General features: G+C 39.9%; 1 protein-coding gene across 3 annotated transcripts in view; it reads left to right on the forward strand.

Annotated features, from left to right (window-relative positions):
- Nucleotides 1-21,748, forward strand: part of TXNDC8 (thioredoxin domain containing 8) — a 34,718-nt gene that overhangs the window by 1,782 nt on the left and 11,188 nt on the right. The window contains exons 2-4 of one of the 3 annotated variants that reach the window (XM_045372546.2): nucleotides 1,830-1,934; nucleotides 7,476-7,535; nucleotides 10,534-10,599. In XM_045372546.2, coding sequence (XP_045228481.1) covers nucleotides 1,830-1,934; nucleotides 7,476-7,535; nucleotides 10,534-10,599 — 231 coding nt within the window. Of the gene's footprint in view, nucleotides 1-1,829; nucleotides 1,935-7,475; nucleotides 7,536-10,533; nucleotides 10,600-12,428; nucleotides 12,608-21,748 lie in introns of those variants that run through there. The other 2 variants (XM_005581098.4, NM_001284910.2) reach the window with 2 other exon arrangements.

Consider the following 21,748-nt stretch of genomic DNA (forward strand, 5'->3'; position numbering starts at 1 on the left):
GCCCAAGACTTGGTAATTTATAAAGAAAAAGAGATCTAATGAACTCACAGTTCCACATGGCTGGGAAGGCCTCACAGTCATGGCAAAGGCAAAGGAGGAGCAAAGGCATGTCTTACATGGTGGCAGGCAAGAGAGTATATTTTGAGACTTACTCACTGTCACAAGAACAGCATGGGAAAAACCTGCCCCATGATTCAATTACCTCCCCCCAGGTCCCTCCCATGCAATGTGGGGATTATGGGAGCTACAGTTTAAGGTGAGATTTGGATGGAGACACAGCCAAACCGTATCACATGTCATTTGTATGGATTAAACCCATCCATAGTAGGAATAGGCCTTGCTTGGCTTAATCCAATTAACAATCCCATCCCCCTCCTCTCAATGTTTGGTCTGGGAATAAGCACACAGTGCAATTAGGGCCAATGAAAGGGAGAATAAGTTCTAATTCTATGATGAACTCAGGAGTGGATTTTCTGTAGTGCTTAAGGAAATAGGAACTGGGGTAAGGCTGCCTAGGATACCAATGCCAACTACACCACTCACCAGCTAATTGATCAGATAAAGTTAGTGAACTTCAGTTTTCTCATTTGTAAAATGGAGATAATAATAGTATACACATCATAGTGTTGTTGTAAAGATTATGGTAGAGAATATAGGGCACAGAGTAAATTAGTTACAATTGTTGCAATTCCAGTGAGAAAAGAAAAAATCTTGAACAGAGTACTATATATTGGCAAATCATTCATTCATCAAGAAGACACTCAGGCTGGGCAAGGTGGCTCACACCTATAATCCCAGCACTTTGGGAGACTGAGGTGGGAGGATGGCTTGAGTCCAGGAGGCAGAGGCTGCAGTAAGCTGAGATCGCACCACAACACCCTAGCCTGGACGAAGAGCCAGACCCTGTCTCCAAAAAATAAAATTAAATTAAATTAAAGAAAACACTCCATGAGCATTTACTCGATGAGTACTCTATAAGCACTTATGTGTCAGTTAGGGATCATGGGAGGGTACAGGAATGAATCAAGATTAAGTCCTGTAAGGACTTGGGGAGATCAATCATGCATGAAATAACTAGTGTAGGACCAGTCACTTCTCATAAAGCAAGCAAATATAGATGCAGTCATCTGAGTCCCAGGAAGGGAAACCTTGATTTACTTAGATGATACAAACAGTTGATGGGAAATTCACTTGACATTCAGCCAGAAGCATGTCAAATCCTTAAATGTATAGTTTTAGCCATAGCTGTAATACTGATCACTTCCCCCCAAAAAACAAGAACTGAATCAAGGTGTGAGATTAGTTCGTCTCCTTTGAAAGTTCACTAGTCATGCATGTTTAGGCCCTTGTTTAATAAAAATCTAGTACTATAGATATCCACCCTGAACAGCAATTAACCGCCACCCTCCAGCCCCCATCCCTCCCTGGCCAACCTGTTTCTCCTCAGAGGTAACCACCGTTATCAACTTCCATTACCAACCTTTTTGGTGCATAGACTTCCATGATTTATATGTACTTACAAAGAGAAATATATTTGACATGAGGGACATTTAGAGAAGGTGGGGTCAGCTGGAGAACAATGGCATGGGATACATGGTTAAGGTTTTTAAGAACTAACATGGCCAGATATGGTGGCTCACACCTGTAATCCCAGCACTTTGGGAAGCTGAGGCAGGAGGATCACTTGGGCCCAGGAGTTTGAGACCAGCCTGGGCAACATAGTGATACCCTGGCTCTAAAAAAAACCAAAAACAAAAGCAAAACTAACCTGTCATCTTATTCTCTACAAAATGTCATGAGACATTTCCTCATTTATTTTCTGGTTTCAGAATGAATTTAAAACATTTCTGACAGCTGCCGGACACAAACTCGCAGTGGTTGAATTTTCTTCAAAATGGTGTGGTCCCTGCAAAAGGATGGTACCTGTTTTCCATGTAAGTACAACCAGTGCCTATCTCATAGTTTTAGAAGAAATTTAAAGTTCCAGAATATTTTTCCCAGTAATTCTTAAAAGTTTGGCACTTATGAGCCACTATGGAGACATAGTTTTTTGAAGCACCCTGATTAACTTGAAGATAATCTACTGAGATCTAATTAGATAATGAGTGTACACACCAGAAAATTAATACTACTTGTCCACAGGTAATTCTGCAAGGAACATCCCAAGATGTGCAAAGGAGTCCAGTTGTACAAATTAATGGATTCTTCATATTATAGCAATGACATTTTACCAAAGTTTCAGGAGTTCAGAACTTTCAAACACTGGATTAGAATACAGATAAATACAATATTTGTTTTTAAATATAACATAAAAGAATAAATTTTTCCCAGTTCTTCAACCTTATTATCAGAACAAACCATATGTCTTTATGTTATTTATCCTACAGCTTTATTGATGTATAATTGTTAAATATCTTTATTGAGGTATAATTGTTAAATAAACAAAATCTGTTTATTTAATGTATACAACTGATGTCGGGACATATGTATACACCCATGATATTATTACCACAATCAAAATCCATCACCTTCAAATGAAATCTTGTGTACATTTGCTTTTGTGTGTGTGCGTGTATGTGTGATAAGAACACTTAACATGAAATCTATACTAAATTTTTAAGTGTGCAACTCCCTCATGTTAACTATAAGCACTATGTTGTATATTACAGTGGCCCCCAACTTTTTGACACCAGGGACCAGTTTTGTGGAAGACAATTTGCATGGACTACGGGTTAGGGTAGAGGTGCGGGGATGGTTTCAGGAAGAAACTGTTCCACCTCAGATCATCAGGTATTAGATTCTCGTAAGTAATGCAACCTCGCTCCCTCACATGTGCAGTTCACAATACGGTTCTTGCTCCTATGAGGATCTAATTCCACGCTGATCCGACAGGAGGCAGAGCTCAGGCAGTAATGATCACTCACCCACCACTCACCTCCTGCTGTGCAACCTGGTTCCTAACAGGCCATAGACCAGCCCTGGGACTGAGGATGCCTGGTTATATCAGATCTCTAGAACTTATCGTCCTGTGCAATTGTATCTTTATACCCATTAAACAACTCTTTCACTCCTTCCCTGTTCCCTGGCATCCACCATTATATTTTCTGCTTCTGTAAGTTGACTATATTTTACATACTTCATAAACATTGAATCATGCAGTATTTATTCTATGGTGACTCACTCGTTTCACTTAGCATGATGTCCTCCAAGTCCACACGTGTTGTTGCAATGAGGCAAATAATAGGCCTTGCATGTTCCTTTCTTGTCCTTGATTTACTTTGTAAAATATTCTACTGAGTTGTACTCATATATTTATATTCAAGTCTTTTTTCCACATACATATTGGTTCATGTTTTTATGGTCTCCAAATGAATCTTTTACTATCTATACCATATTTTATCTGGTTAATTTCTGTAACATCCTACTTAACAGTTTTTAACATTTTATTTATTTATTTTTGGTATAACATATTGCAGAAAGAATCTCAGGGCACTTTTTTCATTTTTCCTTATTGTATACAACTTTACATGTTTTTATGGTCAATTTTGTGAAGTTTATTCCTTCAAATATAATGAATATTCTACACAGCTGAAAATACTCTGGTTTATTTTCAGCAAGGTTTCTAACATTTCAACTTTTTTTAATCCACCTGAGCCTCAGTCACGGCCTGAGTTAATTTTAACCACAGTCACAATCTTTGATATTTAATTTAAAATGAACTTATATTCCAATAGAGAAACTGGTTACATAACATCACAACATCCTTTCTCTGCCTAAAATTCTTAGAATATCCAGAAGGGAGGCCAGCCATGGTGGTTGATGCCTGTAATCCTAGCACTTTGGGAGGACAAAGAGGGAGGATTGCTTGGGGCCGGGAGTTTCAGACCACCCTGGCCAACATAGTGAAACTCTGTCTGTATTCAAAAATAAAAAATAAAGAATATCCTGAGGGAACATTTTAGTTTCTGACTGGCCCTACCATGCTGACACTGAAGACTTAGGAAAGAGGATCTCCTTGACTTTGCCACAGGATAGCTAGCGTTCAGTTTCAGAAATATAAATGTACTACATACTCACAGGCCACAGAGTCAAAGCTGATGCAATTCCAATAACCAATAAGAGGCATTGTCATGAAATAAAATGAAATCTATGTCTTGGTAACCTCTGCCTCCCTCATATCTTCAGGCCGTAACAGCTTGGCTTTTGCTACATCCAGGCTCTGCAGCCCCTCCTATGCCCATTCTAACTTAATAGATATAGTTAGTCCCTTTGTTTAAAAAAAAAAAAAACTCAAATTATCCTAATTTGATTGTGCCATCCGTTTTCTGCAGGAATCCAGGCTAATGCAAATACAGTTTTTAAATTTTGGTGCTCCACTCTGTGAAATATTTCAGGTGTTTAAAAGGATTAAGTAGATCCATGTAAATATGTAATCATCTCCAGGACAACATATTATTAAGTAAAAAGAGCACAGTATAAGCAGTGTATAGAGTATGGCCCCATTTACATAAAACAGACACATATATGTACATATAAGTATATTTGTGAGTATATAACCATATGTATATACACATATACATATATAATTTATATATGCAAACAAATGAGAAGCAGAAAGATGCACATCAAACAAGTTTTTTTTTCTGTGAAAAGGAGTGGAAATTGTTGGAAGATTGTGAATGGGAGAGTTTCATATTTTGCTTTATTTTTCTTGTAATGTTTGAACTTTTGCAAGAGAAGACATTCCTGTATTATATGTGTAATTTTCTTTTAACTCATATTATATGAGGGGGTTGGAGGAAGGCTTCACTTACCCTAGATCAGGGATCCCCAGCCCCCAAGCCATGGACCAGTACCGCTCCACAGGTCCGTGGCCTATTCAGAACTGGCCACACAGCAGGAGGTGAGCGGCCAGCGAGTAAGCATTACCTCCTGAGCTCCACCTCCTATTATATTAGCAGCAGCATTACATTTTCATAGGAGTACAAACCCTATTGTGAACTGCACATGCGAGGGATCTAGGTTGCACACTCCTTATGAGAATCGAATACCTGATGATCTGAGGTGGAACAGTTTCATCCTGAAACCATCCCTCCACCCCCAGTCTGTGGGGGAAAAAAAGTCTTCCATGAAACTAGTCCCTGGTATCAAAAAGGTTAGATGACTGTATCAGTTAGAGATCAAAGCAAGAAACATAAACCACATTAGAACCAAATTAGAAAAAGATTTTAATACAAGGAATTAAATGCTCATAAAATCATCAGAGACTGAGTGAATGCGTTTGGGACAGAAACTCCATGAACCAGTCTTCAGAACACCACAGACCCACCTGTGGAGATTCTAACTTTGCCATCATCAGAAGTCACGGGAAATGGGAGGCCATGATTGGGAGTTAAAAAGCCACCAACAGAGCAGCGGTCAGAGAGTCAGAAGCAGGATTAGGCAGCTACTACAGCCACCATGGCCTCTGGACATCTAAGAAGTTGATGTCTGAACCCTGAGTCTGGCTGCTACCACTGCTTGCCTCTAGCACAACCAGTACCCACAACTTTGCTTTCCACCAAAAAATAAGAAGAAAATAGCTTCTGTCTCATTCTGCCTTTCAAATTTCACTGGCATGCATCTAACTGGTAAAATGAAATTTGCATCCAGAACTCTAGCTGCAAGGGAGGCAAAGAAATCTTCACCACTTTTCCCTTCCAGGTTTTCCAGGATGGTAAAATGGAAGTTAGTTAGCAAAACCATTATTCAAGAGAGGGAAAGAGTTCAAGACATTTTCAGACACACAAAAACTAAAAGTTTACTAGCCACAGAATCTCTCTGAAGAAATTGCTAATGGATGTATTACAACAAGAAAAAAACCAGTGACTCATAAGAAAATGTGGGTTTTAAGAAGTGATTTAAATCATGCAAGAGCAGGGGTCAACAAACTTTTCCTGTAAAGGACAAGACGGAAAATCTTTTCAGCTTTGCAGGCCATATGATCTCTGTCACAACTATTCAACTTTGCTGCTGTAGTGCAAAATCCAATGACAACACAAAAACAGATGGGCAACTAGTTCCAATAAAACTTTATTTAAAAGAACAGGTGGAGGGCTAGATTTGGTCCACAGGGCATAGTTTGCGGATCCTGGGCTAAGAGGACCACTAGGCATAAATCCCTGAAAAGAACATTTCTGGAAAAGGAGAGGCTATAATTTTATTGAGAAATTGTATGGTGTGATTGGGGGAAGGCAATATGTAGTCTGAGAGGCTTACATATAGTGTGCAATGGAAGTGGCAAAACACGAGCATGAAAAAGGAAGCTGAGGCCAGATCAAGTAGGATCTTGTGTTATAACTCAACAAACTGCTGTGGAGAGTCAAATAGGACAATTTTAAGGAGGATTTTGCCACAATCAAATGTGGCGTTTAGAAAATATTTTTGGAGGTTGCACAAGAATAGGTTGGAAAGTCTAAAAGCAGGAAACCCAGGGTGAATGTCAGTAATGATAGGTTTTTCCAAAGCTAGAGCCGTGGCTTTTAGAGAAAAAGGAAAGATCAAATTCAGGAAACACATTTTAGAGTTAGATCAACAGAAATAAGTGACTAGAAATTCATGAGCTATGATTTTAAGCAAACAATTCAAGATGCCATCAAGTGTCCTTAAGGTATGAACACAGCTGTCTGAAAAGACACCCAGGAGCTGACATTTATGGGCCACTGTTGTCACTGCTGCTGCTGTGGCTGCTGCCACTTCCTCTTCCCCTAGACCCACTACCAGCATCATGGTCGCCACCACTGCCAAAGACGATTCCAGAACAAAACAGAAGTAGAAGGGAGTTACTTCTTCCCTCCTCCCCTTCCATTTCCTGCAAATACTTCCCATTGGAAAAACTTAATTGGAAGTCAGCCAGCAATAGAACCTGGAAAATCTAGTTTCCATACATAGTAGAGCACAGAGAGATGGCAACAGGGGTGGAAGGAAATTAGGCCAATGGTCAGCATTAAAATGTTAACATCACTTCAAGCAGAACAGCCTTCTACCACCAGTAGCACCAGCACCTCTCAAAATGCCAGGCAAGAGAAAGTAGAGTTTGGCTCAGAGAGCTATATCTCAAAGATCACTGAAGACAGACTCCCTGGACAGCTCTCCCAGGAGAAAGCCACTCTACTATCCCTTCCGGCACCCCACAAGGTAAGTCTGGACCGACCACACACATTCTGTTATTTCTTTGCCAACCTTGAAACTCTAATCTTCAGTTTGGTTCTTTGACTCTGCTTCTGCCACTGGTCCTTACATCATCTGACCTTGGCATCATCTGGTATTTGACTTGATGCTTCAGGCTCTAGGCTGTAGCGAAATGTCAGAATGATGCTTAGTCCTCTTTAACAGCTTTTTTGTTCATTTCTTCATTTCTACTGAAAAGACACTTCCACTGTATATTTTAATATTAACATCAAACTAATGGGAAATATTTATTTTTTATTTTGAAGGCAATGTCTGTGAAATACCAAAATGTATTTTTTGCTAATGTGGATGTGAACAATTCTCCGGTAAGAATCTTAAATCTTCCATGCACATACTCAAAATCCAAACGCATTGTAATGAATAGCACTGTCTCAGTAATTATTAATACATGATCAATTTAAAATCAAGTAGAATTTCACATTTTTTCTGATAAGCTACAGTAAACTTCCTCATTACACTTGCATGTTTTGTATTACTTAAAAGAAAAAAAAATTAGCAAAAAGCGGTGAGCTCTCCTGATACCCCTCTCCCCCTCTTATGCTGTGGCAGGCCTCACTAATCAATCCCAGCTTTCTTCACCACTTGCTCTGGGCTCTGCCACAGAATCCTCCTCAGCAGAGTTGCTCTAGGGAGGCAATAGAAATCTGGTAAAGTTGAGCTCGAGGTGAAAGATGGTTTTCATCCCTGTGATGGATTGTTCATCAATTTCTTTTTTTGGGGGGTGGGGTGTTGGGGGACGGAGTTTCACTCTTGTTGCCCAGGCTGGAGTGCAATGGCTCGATCTTGGCTCACCATAACCTCTGCCTACTGGGTTCAAGCAATTCTCCTGCCTCAGCCTCCCGAGTAGCTGGGATTACAGGCATGTGCCACCACACCCAGCTAATTTTGTATTTTTAGTAGAGATGGGGTTTCCCCATGTTGGTCAGGCTGGTCTTGAACTCCCAACCTCAGGTGATCCGCCCACCTCAGCCTCCCAAAGTGCTGGGATTACAGGTGTGAACCACCACATCTGGCCTTGTTAATCAATTTCTAAAACCTAACTCAGTGCCTTACAGACATCTTAATATATTTTGTTTTTCTCTTGCTATATCTTATGCTTTTTGTGTTTTTGTTTGTTTGTTTTTTTGAAGCATCAAAAGAAATTCCCAGAAATCCCTTCTTCTTGTATCTGGAGACATCCTTCCTCATCCCATCCCCCCAAAAAATAATCAACCCTATGACCTCAAAGTGTATCTTATTAATACACACAATGTCTCTACAAAATTATTATTTTTAACATGTTAATTTATAATGATGAAAGATACCAACAGATGGCCTATCCACATGTTAGAATGCATTTGAGCTTTAGAATGAAAAAAGTGATATCTACCATTCTGCCCTTTAATGATTTTGTGACCCACTGTAGTTCAACCTGCATAAACTTCAGTTTCTTCATTTGTAAAACAGGATAATAATACTTAACCGAAGATAAAATGATATAAAATACATTAAATAAATGACATGGTGCCCAGAGCATACTAGAAGTTCCCTTTCTCCATTTCCTTCAAGCTTCATTAAAGTGTGAGTGTTTAATTGCCCTTTAGGATGAACCATAACCTATAAATTCAGAATACGCAGCTAGGATGACTATCTCTTTACCTTTTCTATATTCACAGAGTTGTGCAATCATCACTACAATCAATTTTAGAACAATTTCATCACTCCAAGAAGAAACACTGTACCCTTTAGTAGTTATACCAAATTCCCTCCATCCCCCACTCCCAAATCCTAGGCAACCATAAATCCACAGTAAGCAAAACAGATTTGCTATTCTGAACATTTCCTATGAAGGGAATCATAGAATATGTGGTCTTTAATCACTGGCTGCTTTCACTGCATACATTTTCAAGGTGCATTCATGTTATTGAATATATCAGTACTTTGGCCAGGCACAGTGGCTCACATCTGTAATTTCAGCACTTTGGGAGGCCCAGATTGGTGGATCGCTTGAGGCCAGGAGTTCAAGACCAGCCTGGCCAATGTAGCGAACCCCCATCTCTATTAAAAATACAAAAATTGGCCGGTCGTGATGATGCATGCCTGTAATCCCAGCTACTTGGGAGGCTGAGGCAGGAGAATCGCTTGAACCCGGGAGGCAGAGGTTGCAGTGAGCCCAGATCGTGCCATTGCACTCCAGCCAGAGCAACAAGAGCAAAACTCCATCCCCCCCAAAAAAAATGGTATAAACATTAGTGTACAAATTTTTGTGTAAACAAAATTTCCATTTCCCTTGGGTTTATATCCAGGATTAGAATTTTGTGGTAATATGGTAACTCTGTGTTTAACTTTCTGAGGAACTGACAAACTGTTTTCTAAAGCAGTTGCACCATTTTACATTCTCATCAGCAATGTATGGGAGCTCTGATTTTTCCACATCCTTGCCAAGTTGTATTATTGTCTGGCTTTTTGATTAGAGCTCCTTGTCTTTTAAGGTAAAACAAAATGCATAATTGTCTAATGGTAATTTATGTATCAGTTGTTATCATTGTGTGGTCATGAAAAATTATAATACAGTGTGTGTTCAGGTGTGTGTGCGTGTGTGTGTGTGTGTGTGCGCGCATGTGCTGTGAGTACCAGGGCAAGAGATTTAATGCCAATAAAATGATTGGTATATTAGAGAGAGATGTCCAGTTCTGTTGATCCTGTGGGTGACTAATTTTCTTTTGACTCCTAAACAAGAAAAACAAAAACTAACATTTGAAAGTAGTTTGGAATAGATTAAAACAATTGGGATTCTGGCATATTTTATCATATTTTGGCTCCAAATCTTTCACAAAGATGGGCAGTGAAGGACTTAAAAGAAAGACATGTATAAGCCTTACTTAAAACGCTAGATCAGGATGCATTCCACATTTCAAGTAGAGTTATAAAGATTTGTTTACTCTTTTCTATTTTTGCAATAAGCTCTTCTGATATTGAGTTCCACTGGGGCCCCTCTGTACTCTTTCACAAGGTCCTTCAAACGCACCTCATTTTGTTATTAAGCATCTATTCTGTTGTGGCCTCCATCTCTTACCCACCTTCTGGTTCTATGGGATGAAAAAGCCCAGGAATGCTGTAACAACCATTTTCTATCAATCATTTCATGTCAATCATTGTGACATTCCTGGAGGAATGTTAGAAAGTTCACAGCAGTAGAGTCTGTAAAGTGTCAGGTGTCCTTGGAATTTTAGACATGCCTCCTGAGAAGTTACCAAATAACATGCTTGGTACAGGGAGAGGACAGAAATACCGTAACTTCATGCCATTTCTTTGCTTTCCCAGGAGCTCGCTGAAACTTGTCACATCAAAACAATACCCACATTTCAGATGTTCAAGAAAAGCCAGAAGGTATGTTTCCATGGTAACCAGCAGGGTTGAGTTAGATTATAGAACCATCAGAACCCCTCAAAAAAAGCCTGGCTATCCTAGGTGGATGAAATAACTACATTTATTTTTAATGCTTAGCAATATAATTATTTGCATATAAGTATGTTGTACTTTACATACAACAACTTTACATACAACTTTACAAAGGGTTAAAACATGTATGACTTATTAATAAATCTCCCCATTCAGACCATCTGAGGTATCCAAGTCCATAAGTATTTTCCCACTGCTATCTCTACACTGGGGCAAAACTATCAAGAAAGACTCTTTCAGAGAAAGACATTCTGAAATTCTCACACAAATGTATACAAGTTGTAAACAACATTTGAGAAAATGCTAACCAAAAGCTATCACAAAGCAATATTGCCCAGTGATTGAGCACACAGGCTCGGGATTCAGGTTCCCATGGTTCACATACTGCTTCTAGCACTTCCTAGCTGTAGGGCCACGAATAGTGTATTTAATCTGTTTATATCTTAGTTTCCCTATTTATACATGGATCATAATAAATTTTCCCCTCATAGGGTTGGTGTGATAATTAAATGAATTAACATGACAGGTGTTTAGACCCACCCTGGCATTAAATGCTTACTGTGTTATGTTAGTTATCTTAAAAATATTAATGGAATAAAATGTCTAAAATACTCAGCAAGTTATGAAACTAGCACTTTGTTCTTTTTTTGGCAGGGTGGTGGGGGACAGAGTCTTGCAAGGTCACCCAGGCTGGAGAACAGTGGCATGATCTCGCGATCTCAGCTCACTGCAACCTCCACCTCCTGGGTTCAGGCTATTTTCCTACTTCAGCCTCCCGAGTAGCTGGGATTACAGGCAAGAATCACCACGTCCAGCTAATTTTTGTACCATGTTGGCCAGGCTGGTCTCAAACTCCTGGCCTCAAGTGATCCACCCACCTTGGCCTCCCAAAGTGCTGGGATTACAGGCATGTGCCACCGCGCCTGGTGGAAACTAGAACTTTCTTATATGGCCAGGGCCATTGGCAATTTTCCATACTTTTCGAAAGGTGATTTTGCAAACATATGTAGGAGACACAAAACGTTTATTCCATTTTACACAATTACCCCATTCCTGGGAACTTTTGCTACAGAAATACCTCAAGGAAAAAAAAAACAGCTAAGTATATAATAATATTTGTAGCACTATATCTAATTTTAAAAAATGAAAGCAATCTCAATGTCTTTAAGTAAAAAGATTAAGTGAATTCTGATACATCTACTCCATGAAATAGGATGCAAGTAAAACAAAGTTATAAAGAATAATTTAAAGGAAAATTCATGCTTAAGCTTTGTAAAGATTATGTCTGCAGTGTAAAGAATGAAAACATTGGATATGCTAGCTGCAGAATTTTATTTTCAATGTCTAAGTATTTTCTGTAATACAGCTAGTGCAATATATTTAAATTATTTTTTAAAATAACACTACACATTCCCTCAATTGGATTTTTACTTGACAACTAAAGTTATTTAACATATGCTCCCTCAACTTACCTGACTTAGATGTCCAATTGTCTACATACCATCTTTTATTATATTCTCCTTCACTCCCATCTCAGAAATGAGAATGCTTCTTCCTTTCAAAATCAGTTTCATCCATGCAGCTTGATTGCGTTCCCTACCCTCTGCTTCAGGCCTCTATCCATCAGCTACTCTCTTTAAAACTTGGAGTTTAGACACCTCTTTTTGGCACCCAGCATCCATTCTCTATTAATAGTACTCTGATTTTCCTCCCAGGAACCACTGCCTTTCGTATTCTTATCCCATGTGCTTCCTTAGGGCTCCATCTCCAGGCCTTCACCAACCAGTGAACTCCATCCCCATCAGAAATGGACCCTTGACTCCAGTCAAGCCAATCCAAGTCAAACCAGAGCTAATTTCAGGACTTTGCTTAAGCAGCTAGGTAAATAACCTTCTCTTTTGATATCACTGGATTTGAATTTGGGAAGATATGAGTCCAAAGCAAACAGCTTGTCACCATATAAAACCTGAAAATGAATCTACCATACAGAAGAAAACAGAGTCAAGCCAAGAGGTACTAATAGCATTGACTGCACCCTGAATCTATCCATGCCTGAAGCCTACACTACCCCATAGATTCTTCAGCTATATAAACTCTGGGTTGGTTTCTCTGTCACTTGCAACCAAAAAAATTCTGATGAATATATCTGGTGTTCTCCTAGGCTACTCTCCTTCATTTCATGGTGTAATTGTCAAAAGAGTAGAATATATTTACAGTTTCTAATTCTCATTTTCCACTCATTCCCTCATCTATCTATCTGTCCTCCTAAAGTCACCAAGGATCTCCCTGCACCTAATTTAAATAGCCATTTCTCAATTCTTGATTCCTTTGTTACACAGAAGTACCATTAACTAACGAGCTTCTATATTCTGGAAACTTTCTTCTCTTTTGACTTTATATCTCATCCCTCCCTATGCTCTCCTCTGGCTTGCCTCCTGTTAACAGTCAAATATATCCATTTTGGGTATCTATCTTTTTGGTTCAATCCATTTCCCATTCTACCTCTATCCTTTAGCAATGTCATTCCTACTTCTAGTTCCAGCTATAAATACTTTTTTACTGAGACAATTGCAATGCCCTCTCCTTACCCTCAACTTAGCACCATAGCTCTGTTTTCGTCTCCAGATTTGTGCACAGTTTCCTGTGTAGCATCCCTTTTTTTAACATGTGATGCCCTCCCCCTCCATTGTCTATATAATCAAAGCTAAACCATTGTATTTAAGGCTGGCATTCAAGTTTCTCCATAATTTTGATCCAATCTACTGCTCCAAGCTGTTCTCTGTTTAACTCAGATCTTGATGTATTTTTCTCATACTAGTCCAAGCACCTGAAGGAGGTCATGTCTGATTTGAAAGCTCAGTGTCTAGAAGAATCCCAAGTGGATAGAAAATACTCATCATGTGTGTGATGAATGAGTGAATGAATGAATGAATTAATGCTTCTGTTTTTTCCCTGTATCCCACTGCCAGCTCAGCCTCACCTCCTGATTCTGTCCTGGTACCAATCTGATTCAGGGCAAGTTTCTCTCCAGTTCAGTATAATTTTCTGGTTTTATTCCTTCTGCTACTGATATTGTTTAGTGGCTGCTGCCACTCAACAGTTTTTACTCCATTCTATGATTACACGAGACTCTGAGTTCTCAACTGATTATGTGTCTAAGCTCTTGAACCAATCCAAGCTATGCTTTTGAGGAAGGGCATGGTCCTGCTTGGTCTCAATTCTGTATGGAGATGGAAGTGCCCTCAATAAGCTGGGGAGAGAGGATACTTATAAAACATTATATCTTAACTGGTCTCTAATGGATACATATCTCTTTTGAATTGATAGATCCTGCATTGCAGGGATCACTAAAGATCTCAAATCTGAATTTTCTGCCAGGCAGCTATTAGAAAACAAATTGAACTGAATGGCTGGCACTGTCATTAAGATGATTTACACTTCCATATTCTAATTCCAGGGTCACCCAACAAGCCTCTGATTACAATGTGGATACTCATATCTAAGGAAGTTTTGTTGAGGATTCAATTTCTCATTGAATATTAGTAACTTATCATCCTGGTTATAAAGTTTAAAAAAAAAAAGAAACTTGGACCATTTATGTCACATTATACAAATGAGTCTACTTCTAAACGTTGTGTACATTGTAATCATATCTTTGACAGACTCATACCTGGATCAATTTAGGTATCATTAGAAAACCTCCAGAAAAATTTGTAATACTGACTCCATTTGACAAAGAATATCAATTTTCTATGCAAAAGACACAAAAACAAGGAGGAGATCCTAAAGAGAGAGTATTACAAATTGTTTACCTCTTGTGACTCACCCTGCAGGATTTGGTATCTGAGCAGCACTTCTGCATTGCCTCCAGAGCTGCAGTTATGCCATGACACCTCTGAAACTCTCCCCTGCTCCTACCTCACAGTGACCTGCAAGGAAAGTCACTAGAACCAGAGGAGGCAGGTTTGGATAGCCAGCCAAAAAGACATGTTCTTATACATTTTTATTTTATTTTATTTTTCGTAGAACTGACTAGGAAGGTGTCCCTGAACATCCACTGTTTTCCTGATGGGTCAAGAAAAATCAAATGCACTTTTTTGAGGAGCACCTCCATAAATGTGCTCCTCTCTTTTATCTGGGACAGCACAACTGAAAACTGACTTATTGAAGCAGTTAAATACTGTGTGTATTTTATTATTTTAAAAAATAAAACCTAGAGTACAGTTCCTACCAAGGCTTCTTACAAGAAATGTCTTACATTTCTGGTAAAACATCTGGCAAAAAGCCACTTGTCCATTACACCCTTTTAAATATACATTGTATAAAAAGCTTTACGATAATTTCTCCTAGAACACAAGCGTTAGGAGAATACTCACCTCTCTTGAAAACATGGCTCTCTTCTCTTCATTGGATCAGAAAAATTAGGCAATCCCTTGGGCTTCTCTTTTTGCCATTGCTGCCAAGAATCTCAGGATTGCCTCCTCTGCTCAAACACAGTAATCTCCCTTACCAGCAGTTTCCTGGCACTCCCTATCAGCCACCCCCACACTGCAACATCCTTGAATGGTTTCATTAGTTTTTCTTGCCCTTGATTCTAGCTCATTTCAATTATTTTCAAAGTATATAAAACATCAATAAAATAGAACTTGAAAAAACTAAAACAAATAAAGCTATATACAATGACCTAGGACCATGGCAGATTATGGGCATTCCCTGGTTGCTGAAGTTTTCATGCAGAGATTGAACATCTGGCTGGGATGCAATATAAGCAGTGGCTGAAGTTATGTCATAGTTCTAGGGCAAAGAAGAGCCTAAGCAGATTCCACGTAATAAATAAGGGGAGCTTATTCCTTCCTGCTGTACTCCTTAGTGTTTTTATCTAGGACATCACACCATGTTTCAGGAAGATTAATTGTGGTGAATAAGATCATTCTTGTGGTTTCTTCCAGATGAGGGACCCAAAACTTTGTCTGGTTTTTGTAACCAGAATATTAAACTGTAGTATCTTGTAAGTTGTTCATAAATTGGATTTATAGACCCTCTTAAAATCTAATAAAGGCTATGAACTGTCTCCACCCAGACAAAAGAGCATAGGCACATAAACTAAAATGTGCAGCTAATACTAGGATATTCAGTGACCCTCTGAAGCCTATCAGTGGGTCCTCAAAGTGAATAACTTTGGTTGTAGACCCATTGTATTAATCTGTTCTCATGCTGCTAATAAAGACATACCTGAGACTAGGTAATTTATAAAGGAAAGAGGTTTAATTGATTCACAGCTCCACATGGCCAGGGAGGCCTCACAATCATGGTGGAAGGCAAAGGAGAAGCAAAGGGATGTCTTATATGATGGCAGGCAAGAGGGTGTGTTCAGGGGAACTCCCCTTTATAAAACCATTGGACTCTCATAAGACTTATTCACTATCACGAGAATAGCGCAGGAAAGACCCGCCCGCATGATTCAATTACCTCCCACCGGGTCCCTCGCATGACACATGGGAATTATGGGAGCTACAATTCAAGATGAGATTTGGATGGGGGCACAGTCAAACCATATCACTCATGGCTGGTGTATGTCTATGGAGTAGGGAAAGAGAAACCAAGAATTAGCAAGTTTGGGGCAACTGCTTAAATATAAGCCAGCCATCAAAAGTTGACTCCATCTTTCATTCTTTGATTATAGAATAAAATAGTTTCCCAAAGCACTTAGGTTCACTCGTAAGAGAGATGGGATATGACACATAGATGCTACTAAACAAAGTAGTCACAAATGAATAATTCAGAAAAACCCATCTGCTACACTGAGCTATCACATAAAGTGGGAGGAAGCTTGTGCCCTTATGTTTATGAACTCCAGGGCTCTTGCTGAGATTATGAAAGTCATTTCAACAGCACGCTCCTTAAAGTAGGTACAGGAATTAAAAGAGTCTCAAGTAGGTGATACCATGGTATGCTAGTAAATTTTTTACCCCAGTCCCTACCCTGTTCTTCTCCTCTGAATTTTAAGTTGTTGAAATATAGGAGTGATTTGTTTGGTGATTCACCAGAAGGACTTACAAGACCCAACCACAAGTTATATTTATGGCTAAGATTTAGTACAGCAAAGAACTGGAAGCAAGGGTCACACACTCCGTGTCTTCAAGGGCCAAGTAGGGACATTAAGGTGAAATGATACTTTTGAGGAAGGCGTTGGTGCCTGGAGAATCACGTTCCCAGATTCTCCCTGTTCAACTTCATAAAACACAGTGTTTGATCCATGTCCCAAAAGAGCATCTTCAGCAAGTTTTTGGCATCTATAGAGTCAGACAACTGCAGATTGAGCCCCAGGTCTGCCTCTAATTAGTGACAATGTATCATAACCACCTGCTTAGTTTCCTTCTCTGTGAAATGGGGACACCACCTATCTTTAAACGACTGTTGGGAAAATTTGTGATATTGTATCTAAAGTGCCTAGCACTGGATTTGGTAAATACTAGAAGATGTAGCTATCATTAGAGTCCCAGGATCTAGCTGTGCACACCCATCTCTTTGAAAATGTATAAATAAATAGAAATTTAGAAATAAAGCTCATGAGAGACCTCTAAGGCTCTTTGAATAACTACAACATCCATTTAAGCTAAGTCATCTTAGCATTCAGGAGTTGCCTACCCAATGATATTTAACCTGTCAAGGACTGTGTTACACACAGAGATGTTCTGCATGAGAAAAAAAAGAAACGTCTCACGTACAGGACTCTGAAGGGTGCAGATCCCTAAAAGGGGTTCCTATCAGCTCCATAAACAGCTGATGCACTGGTAGAGATTGACTGGAGGGAGGCAAGAACTAAGTGAGATGGAACAAAAGTGGGCAAAGTGTAGTGACTACTTAGAAACATCTAGCAACCTTTAGCACCATTGCTAAACATGCTGCTCTCTGCTTTGACAATTTGATAATTTGAAAGTCTTATGTGTGTCTCTTCCCCTGGACAGGGATTAGGGTGCAGCAAGCAAGTCAGGATATGACAAGTGTATGATTAAATCTTACCATTATTTAAATTTTTGATATTTAAGATTTTGATATTTTGTTCATCATGGATGTTTTGCATTGGGTTTTAATACTTTCATATAATACTTATTAAAATAACATTTATCGGCCGGGCGCGGTGGCTCAAGCCTGTAATCCCAGCACTTTGGGAGGCCGAGACGGGCGGATCACGAGGTCAGGAGATTGAGACCATCCTGGCTAACACGGTGAAACCCCGTCTCTACTAAAAATACAAAAAAAAACTAGCCGGGCGAGGTGGCGGGCGCCTGTAGTCCCAGCTACTCAGGAGGCTGAGGCAGGAGAATGGCGTAAACCTGGGAGGTGGAGCTTGCAGTGAGCTGAGATCCGGCCACTGCACTCCAACCTGGGCGACAGAGCGAGACTCCGTCTCAAAAATAAATAAATAAATAAATAAATAAATAAATAAATAAATAAATAAAATAAAATAACATTTATCTTGATTACTGAGTTTTTGGCAGCTACCCCTTAAATTTTTTACCCCAGTCCCTACCCTGTTCTTCTCCTCTGAATTTTAAGTTGCTGAAATATAGGAGTGATTTGTTTGGTCATTCACCAGAAGGACTTACAAGACCCAACCACAAGTTACATTCATAGCTAAGGTTTAGTACAGCAAAGAATACAGAGTAAGAGCAGCAGAAAAAAGGAAAAAATATATATATGCATTGATGGAGTCCAGATAGGTCCAGCAGAGGCTTCTGATGTCTTTCCTTGTCAGACACATAGGAATGCCCTCTCTCTAGCAATGAACTTCAGGTACCTATGTGGTATGGCCCTACTTAGGGACACCACTTTGAGCTCTTTGTGGAAATAGGGGAGTAGTTGTCACATACACATATCTTGTGCAACCACTGCTACACAACAGGACATGGCAATAGAAACTCAGAACCCCAACAATAAAACCAGGGGCATATCATCAATATTGATGTGTATGCAAAGGAAGTTGACATGCCAGCATGGCATGGTCCATCCCTCCAGGAATATATAACAAAGTCATCAATCACTGACACAAAGAACACTTTCAGTGCCAAATTTCTGGGGGGGGTGGTGAAGGGTCAAACATAGTCCTCTTGGAGACACACAAGAAGAAAACAACCAGACCTCCTGCATTAACTCTTTTCTCCCAAGGAGTCATGTGGCTAATCACAATAACACCTTTATTATAAGTAGTCACGATGCCTCTACACTGAGCTCACTGAAGAATGTGACTGGGATCTATGTCAACAGACTTCCTACTATTCTCTTAAAGCCTAGATGTTAAGTTGGCCCACCTGTGGGAGAATCTGGGGCTACAAAGCAGAAACTTACCTGTGCAGGTAAAAGAGGTATTGTTGCTTTGCACAACTGTCAAGCCCCAAAAGTGAGGATGGAGTATGATGGCCTTCCAGATCTATCTGGGCAGGTTTAGGGCCCACTTCCCATGTGTTGTGCAGAAAGACAGTGGGAAGAGAGCATACCTGTCCCTTGAGCAGAACATCCCCAAAAGGAGAGAGGATAGGCACAAGTTCATTCCTTTGTGTCAGCTTAACAGATAAGCTCACCTCTAAACATGGGGAGAAGTAAGTGAAGGGATATAGGAAACAGGCATATTTTCTCAATACTGAGCATTTGAGCAGATTTTCCCGTGGAAACATGAGAACAAGTATATGAGCCACTGAAGGAAATGGCCCCCAAACCATGTTTATCCCTGAGAATAAAGTTTCGCCTCACACTTCCAGTAACGGGAAAAATGACATCTCCTCTGGCCAGAGTCCAAAATCAGTTTCCCTGTTCAAGGTGTGGCTTGAGGTGAATTCCTACGACATTAGATGCACACACTTTTGCCCTTCCACAGAAAGCCACATTGTACTGAGTACCTGGCTCTTAGGCAGTTGCATGAAGCCTCAACAACTTCAGTTGATGGCACAGAATAAGAGTTGGTGAACATTCCAAGGGACAAATCCGACCCTCCACTTGTTTTTGTAAATAAGCTTTCACTGGAACACAGCCATGCCCATTTGTTTATGAATTGTCACTAGCTGCTTTAGCGTTACAACAGCAAGTTTGAGTAGTTGCAACGGAGACCAAATGGCCTGCAAAGCTTAAAACTGGTATTATCTGACCCTTCACAAAAAAAGCTTGTCAACCCCTAACACAGAAGAATAGCACTCTTGCATTATTTATGCCACCAATGCTCAAAGAATCAGATCTGTAAGCATAGCTTCTAAATCAGCTACAAGAAAATGAAAGTAAATTTGTATTTTTCTGATATCGCACTATTAGAACAAGTTGAGGAGGAGGCCAGTATAGATAAGGAAAAAAATTAACATTGTTTTTATAGGCTCCTGTTCTTTAATTCAAGTGCATATAAATTCAAGCTACTTGCTTGATTTTTATTTGGTTCCTCCAAAAACTTTAATCAAGCCTCTTGCAGTTGCAAAGCCTGCCTTGAGTCTTGTGAAAGTCAAAGGGGAAGTGTCCAAATAACCTGCAACGTGATGCAGCTGGCTCTGGGGAACAGATGGGTGGGGAGGAGTCAGAGAAAGGGACCCGGATAGGATCAAACAGTAATTAACGTTGCCCATCTCTCCACAGAAGGTAGAGGAATTTTAAAAATTTTTATTAGACATATCCTTTCCATCTTATTCATACCATTTAATGCTTTAATAAACTCCTCTTTCAAAAAACAGAGAATATCATTATAAATTATAAAATTATATTGTACAGGCCAGGCACAATGGCTCACACCTATAATCTCAGCACTTTGGGAGGCTGAGGCAGGCAGATCACTTGAGGTCAGGTGTTCGAGACCAGCCTAGCCAACATGGTGAAACCCCATCTCGTCTAAAAATGCAAAAAAAAAAATAGCCAAGTGTGGTGGCATATGTCTATAATCCCAGCTACTCAGGAGTCTGAGGCAGGAGAATCACTTGGACCCAGGAGGCGGAGGTTGCAGTGAACCAAGATCGTACCACTGCACTCCAGCCTGAGTGACAGAGCAAGACTCTGTCTCAAAAAAAAAAAAAAAATTATATTGTACATACACTTCTACAGCCTGCCCTCCCAACCCCCTCCCCACTGCCAAAAAAAAGCCTGCATAGTGGCAGGCTTCTGTAGTCCCAGCTACTTGGCAGGCTGAGGCAGGAGGATCAAAACCAAAATTGCATATCAACTGGCCAAGATATTTTGTTACAATTATCCTTTGAGTGTGTCATTAGTCAGACTCTAAAGTCTAATTGGTACTCTCAGAAGTCCATTTGTGAGGAGGGGACCACTGTCTCCAGCCCCTTCGCATTTTGCAGCAGCAATATTAGAATTTTTGTAGGTGATGAATGTTTTTGGCATTAAAAAAATTGCCCCTGGGCCGGGTGCAGTGGCTCACGCCTGTAATCCCAGCACTTTGGGAGGCTGAGGCGGGTGGATCACCTGAGGTCAGGAGTTCGAGACTAGCCTGGCCAACATGGCAAAACCCCGTCTCTACTAAAAATACAAAAATTAGCTGGGCATGGTGGCGGGTGCTTGTAATCCCAGCTACTCGAGAGGCTGAGGCAGGAGAATCACTTGAACCCAGCAGGCGGAGGTTGCAGGGAGCCAAGATCATGCCATTGTACTCCAGCCTGAGCAACAAGAGCAAAATTCCATCTCAAAAACAAAACAAAACAAAACAAAACAAAACAAAACCTGCCTCTGGGCAAATGCAGGGGATAGGAGGGTTTACTTTATTATTTTATTTTTGTGGATGTTTGAAAATGTTCATAATAAAAGACTTAGAAACTGATCACTGAGCTTAGCCGGTTCTATTATATATGGACAACCACACCCCATTCTCTTGGTCTCAGCAAGCCAGAGCTTGTAATCTTCATTAGCAGTTATTACTAGGGTTGTGCATGAGAAGTGAGGAAAGAGAAGTAAACTCGCTGCCTTAATACTTCAGAGTGGAGCACACCTTTGAGAGGCATAACCCGGCATCAGAATAAAATGAGAAAACAATGTGAACCCTGAATAGCTGAGACACGTCTCAGTTAATTTAGAAAGTTTATTTTGCCAAGTTTGAGGA

The sequence above is a fragment of the Macaca fascicularis genome, chromosome 15 (assembly GCF_037993035.2).
Source record: "Macaca fascicularis isolate 582-1 chromosome 15, T2T-MFA8v1.1".
Lineage (NCBI taxonomy): Eukaryota > Metazoa > Chordata > Mammalia > Primates > Cercopithecidae > Macaca > Macaca fascicularis.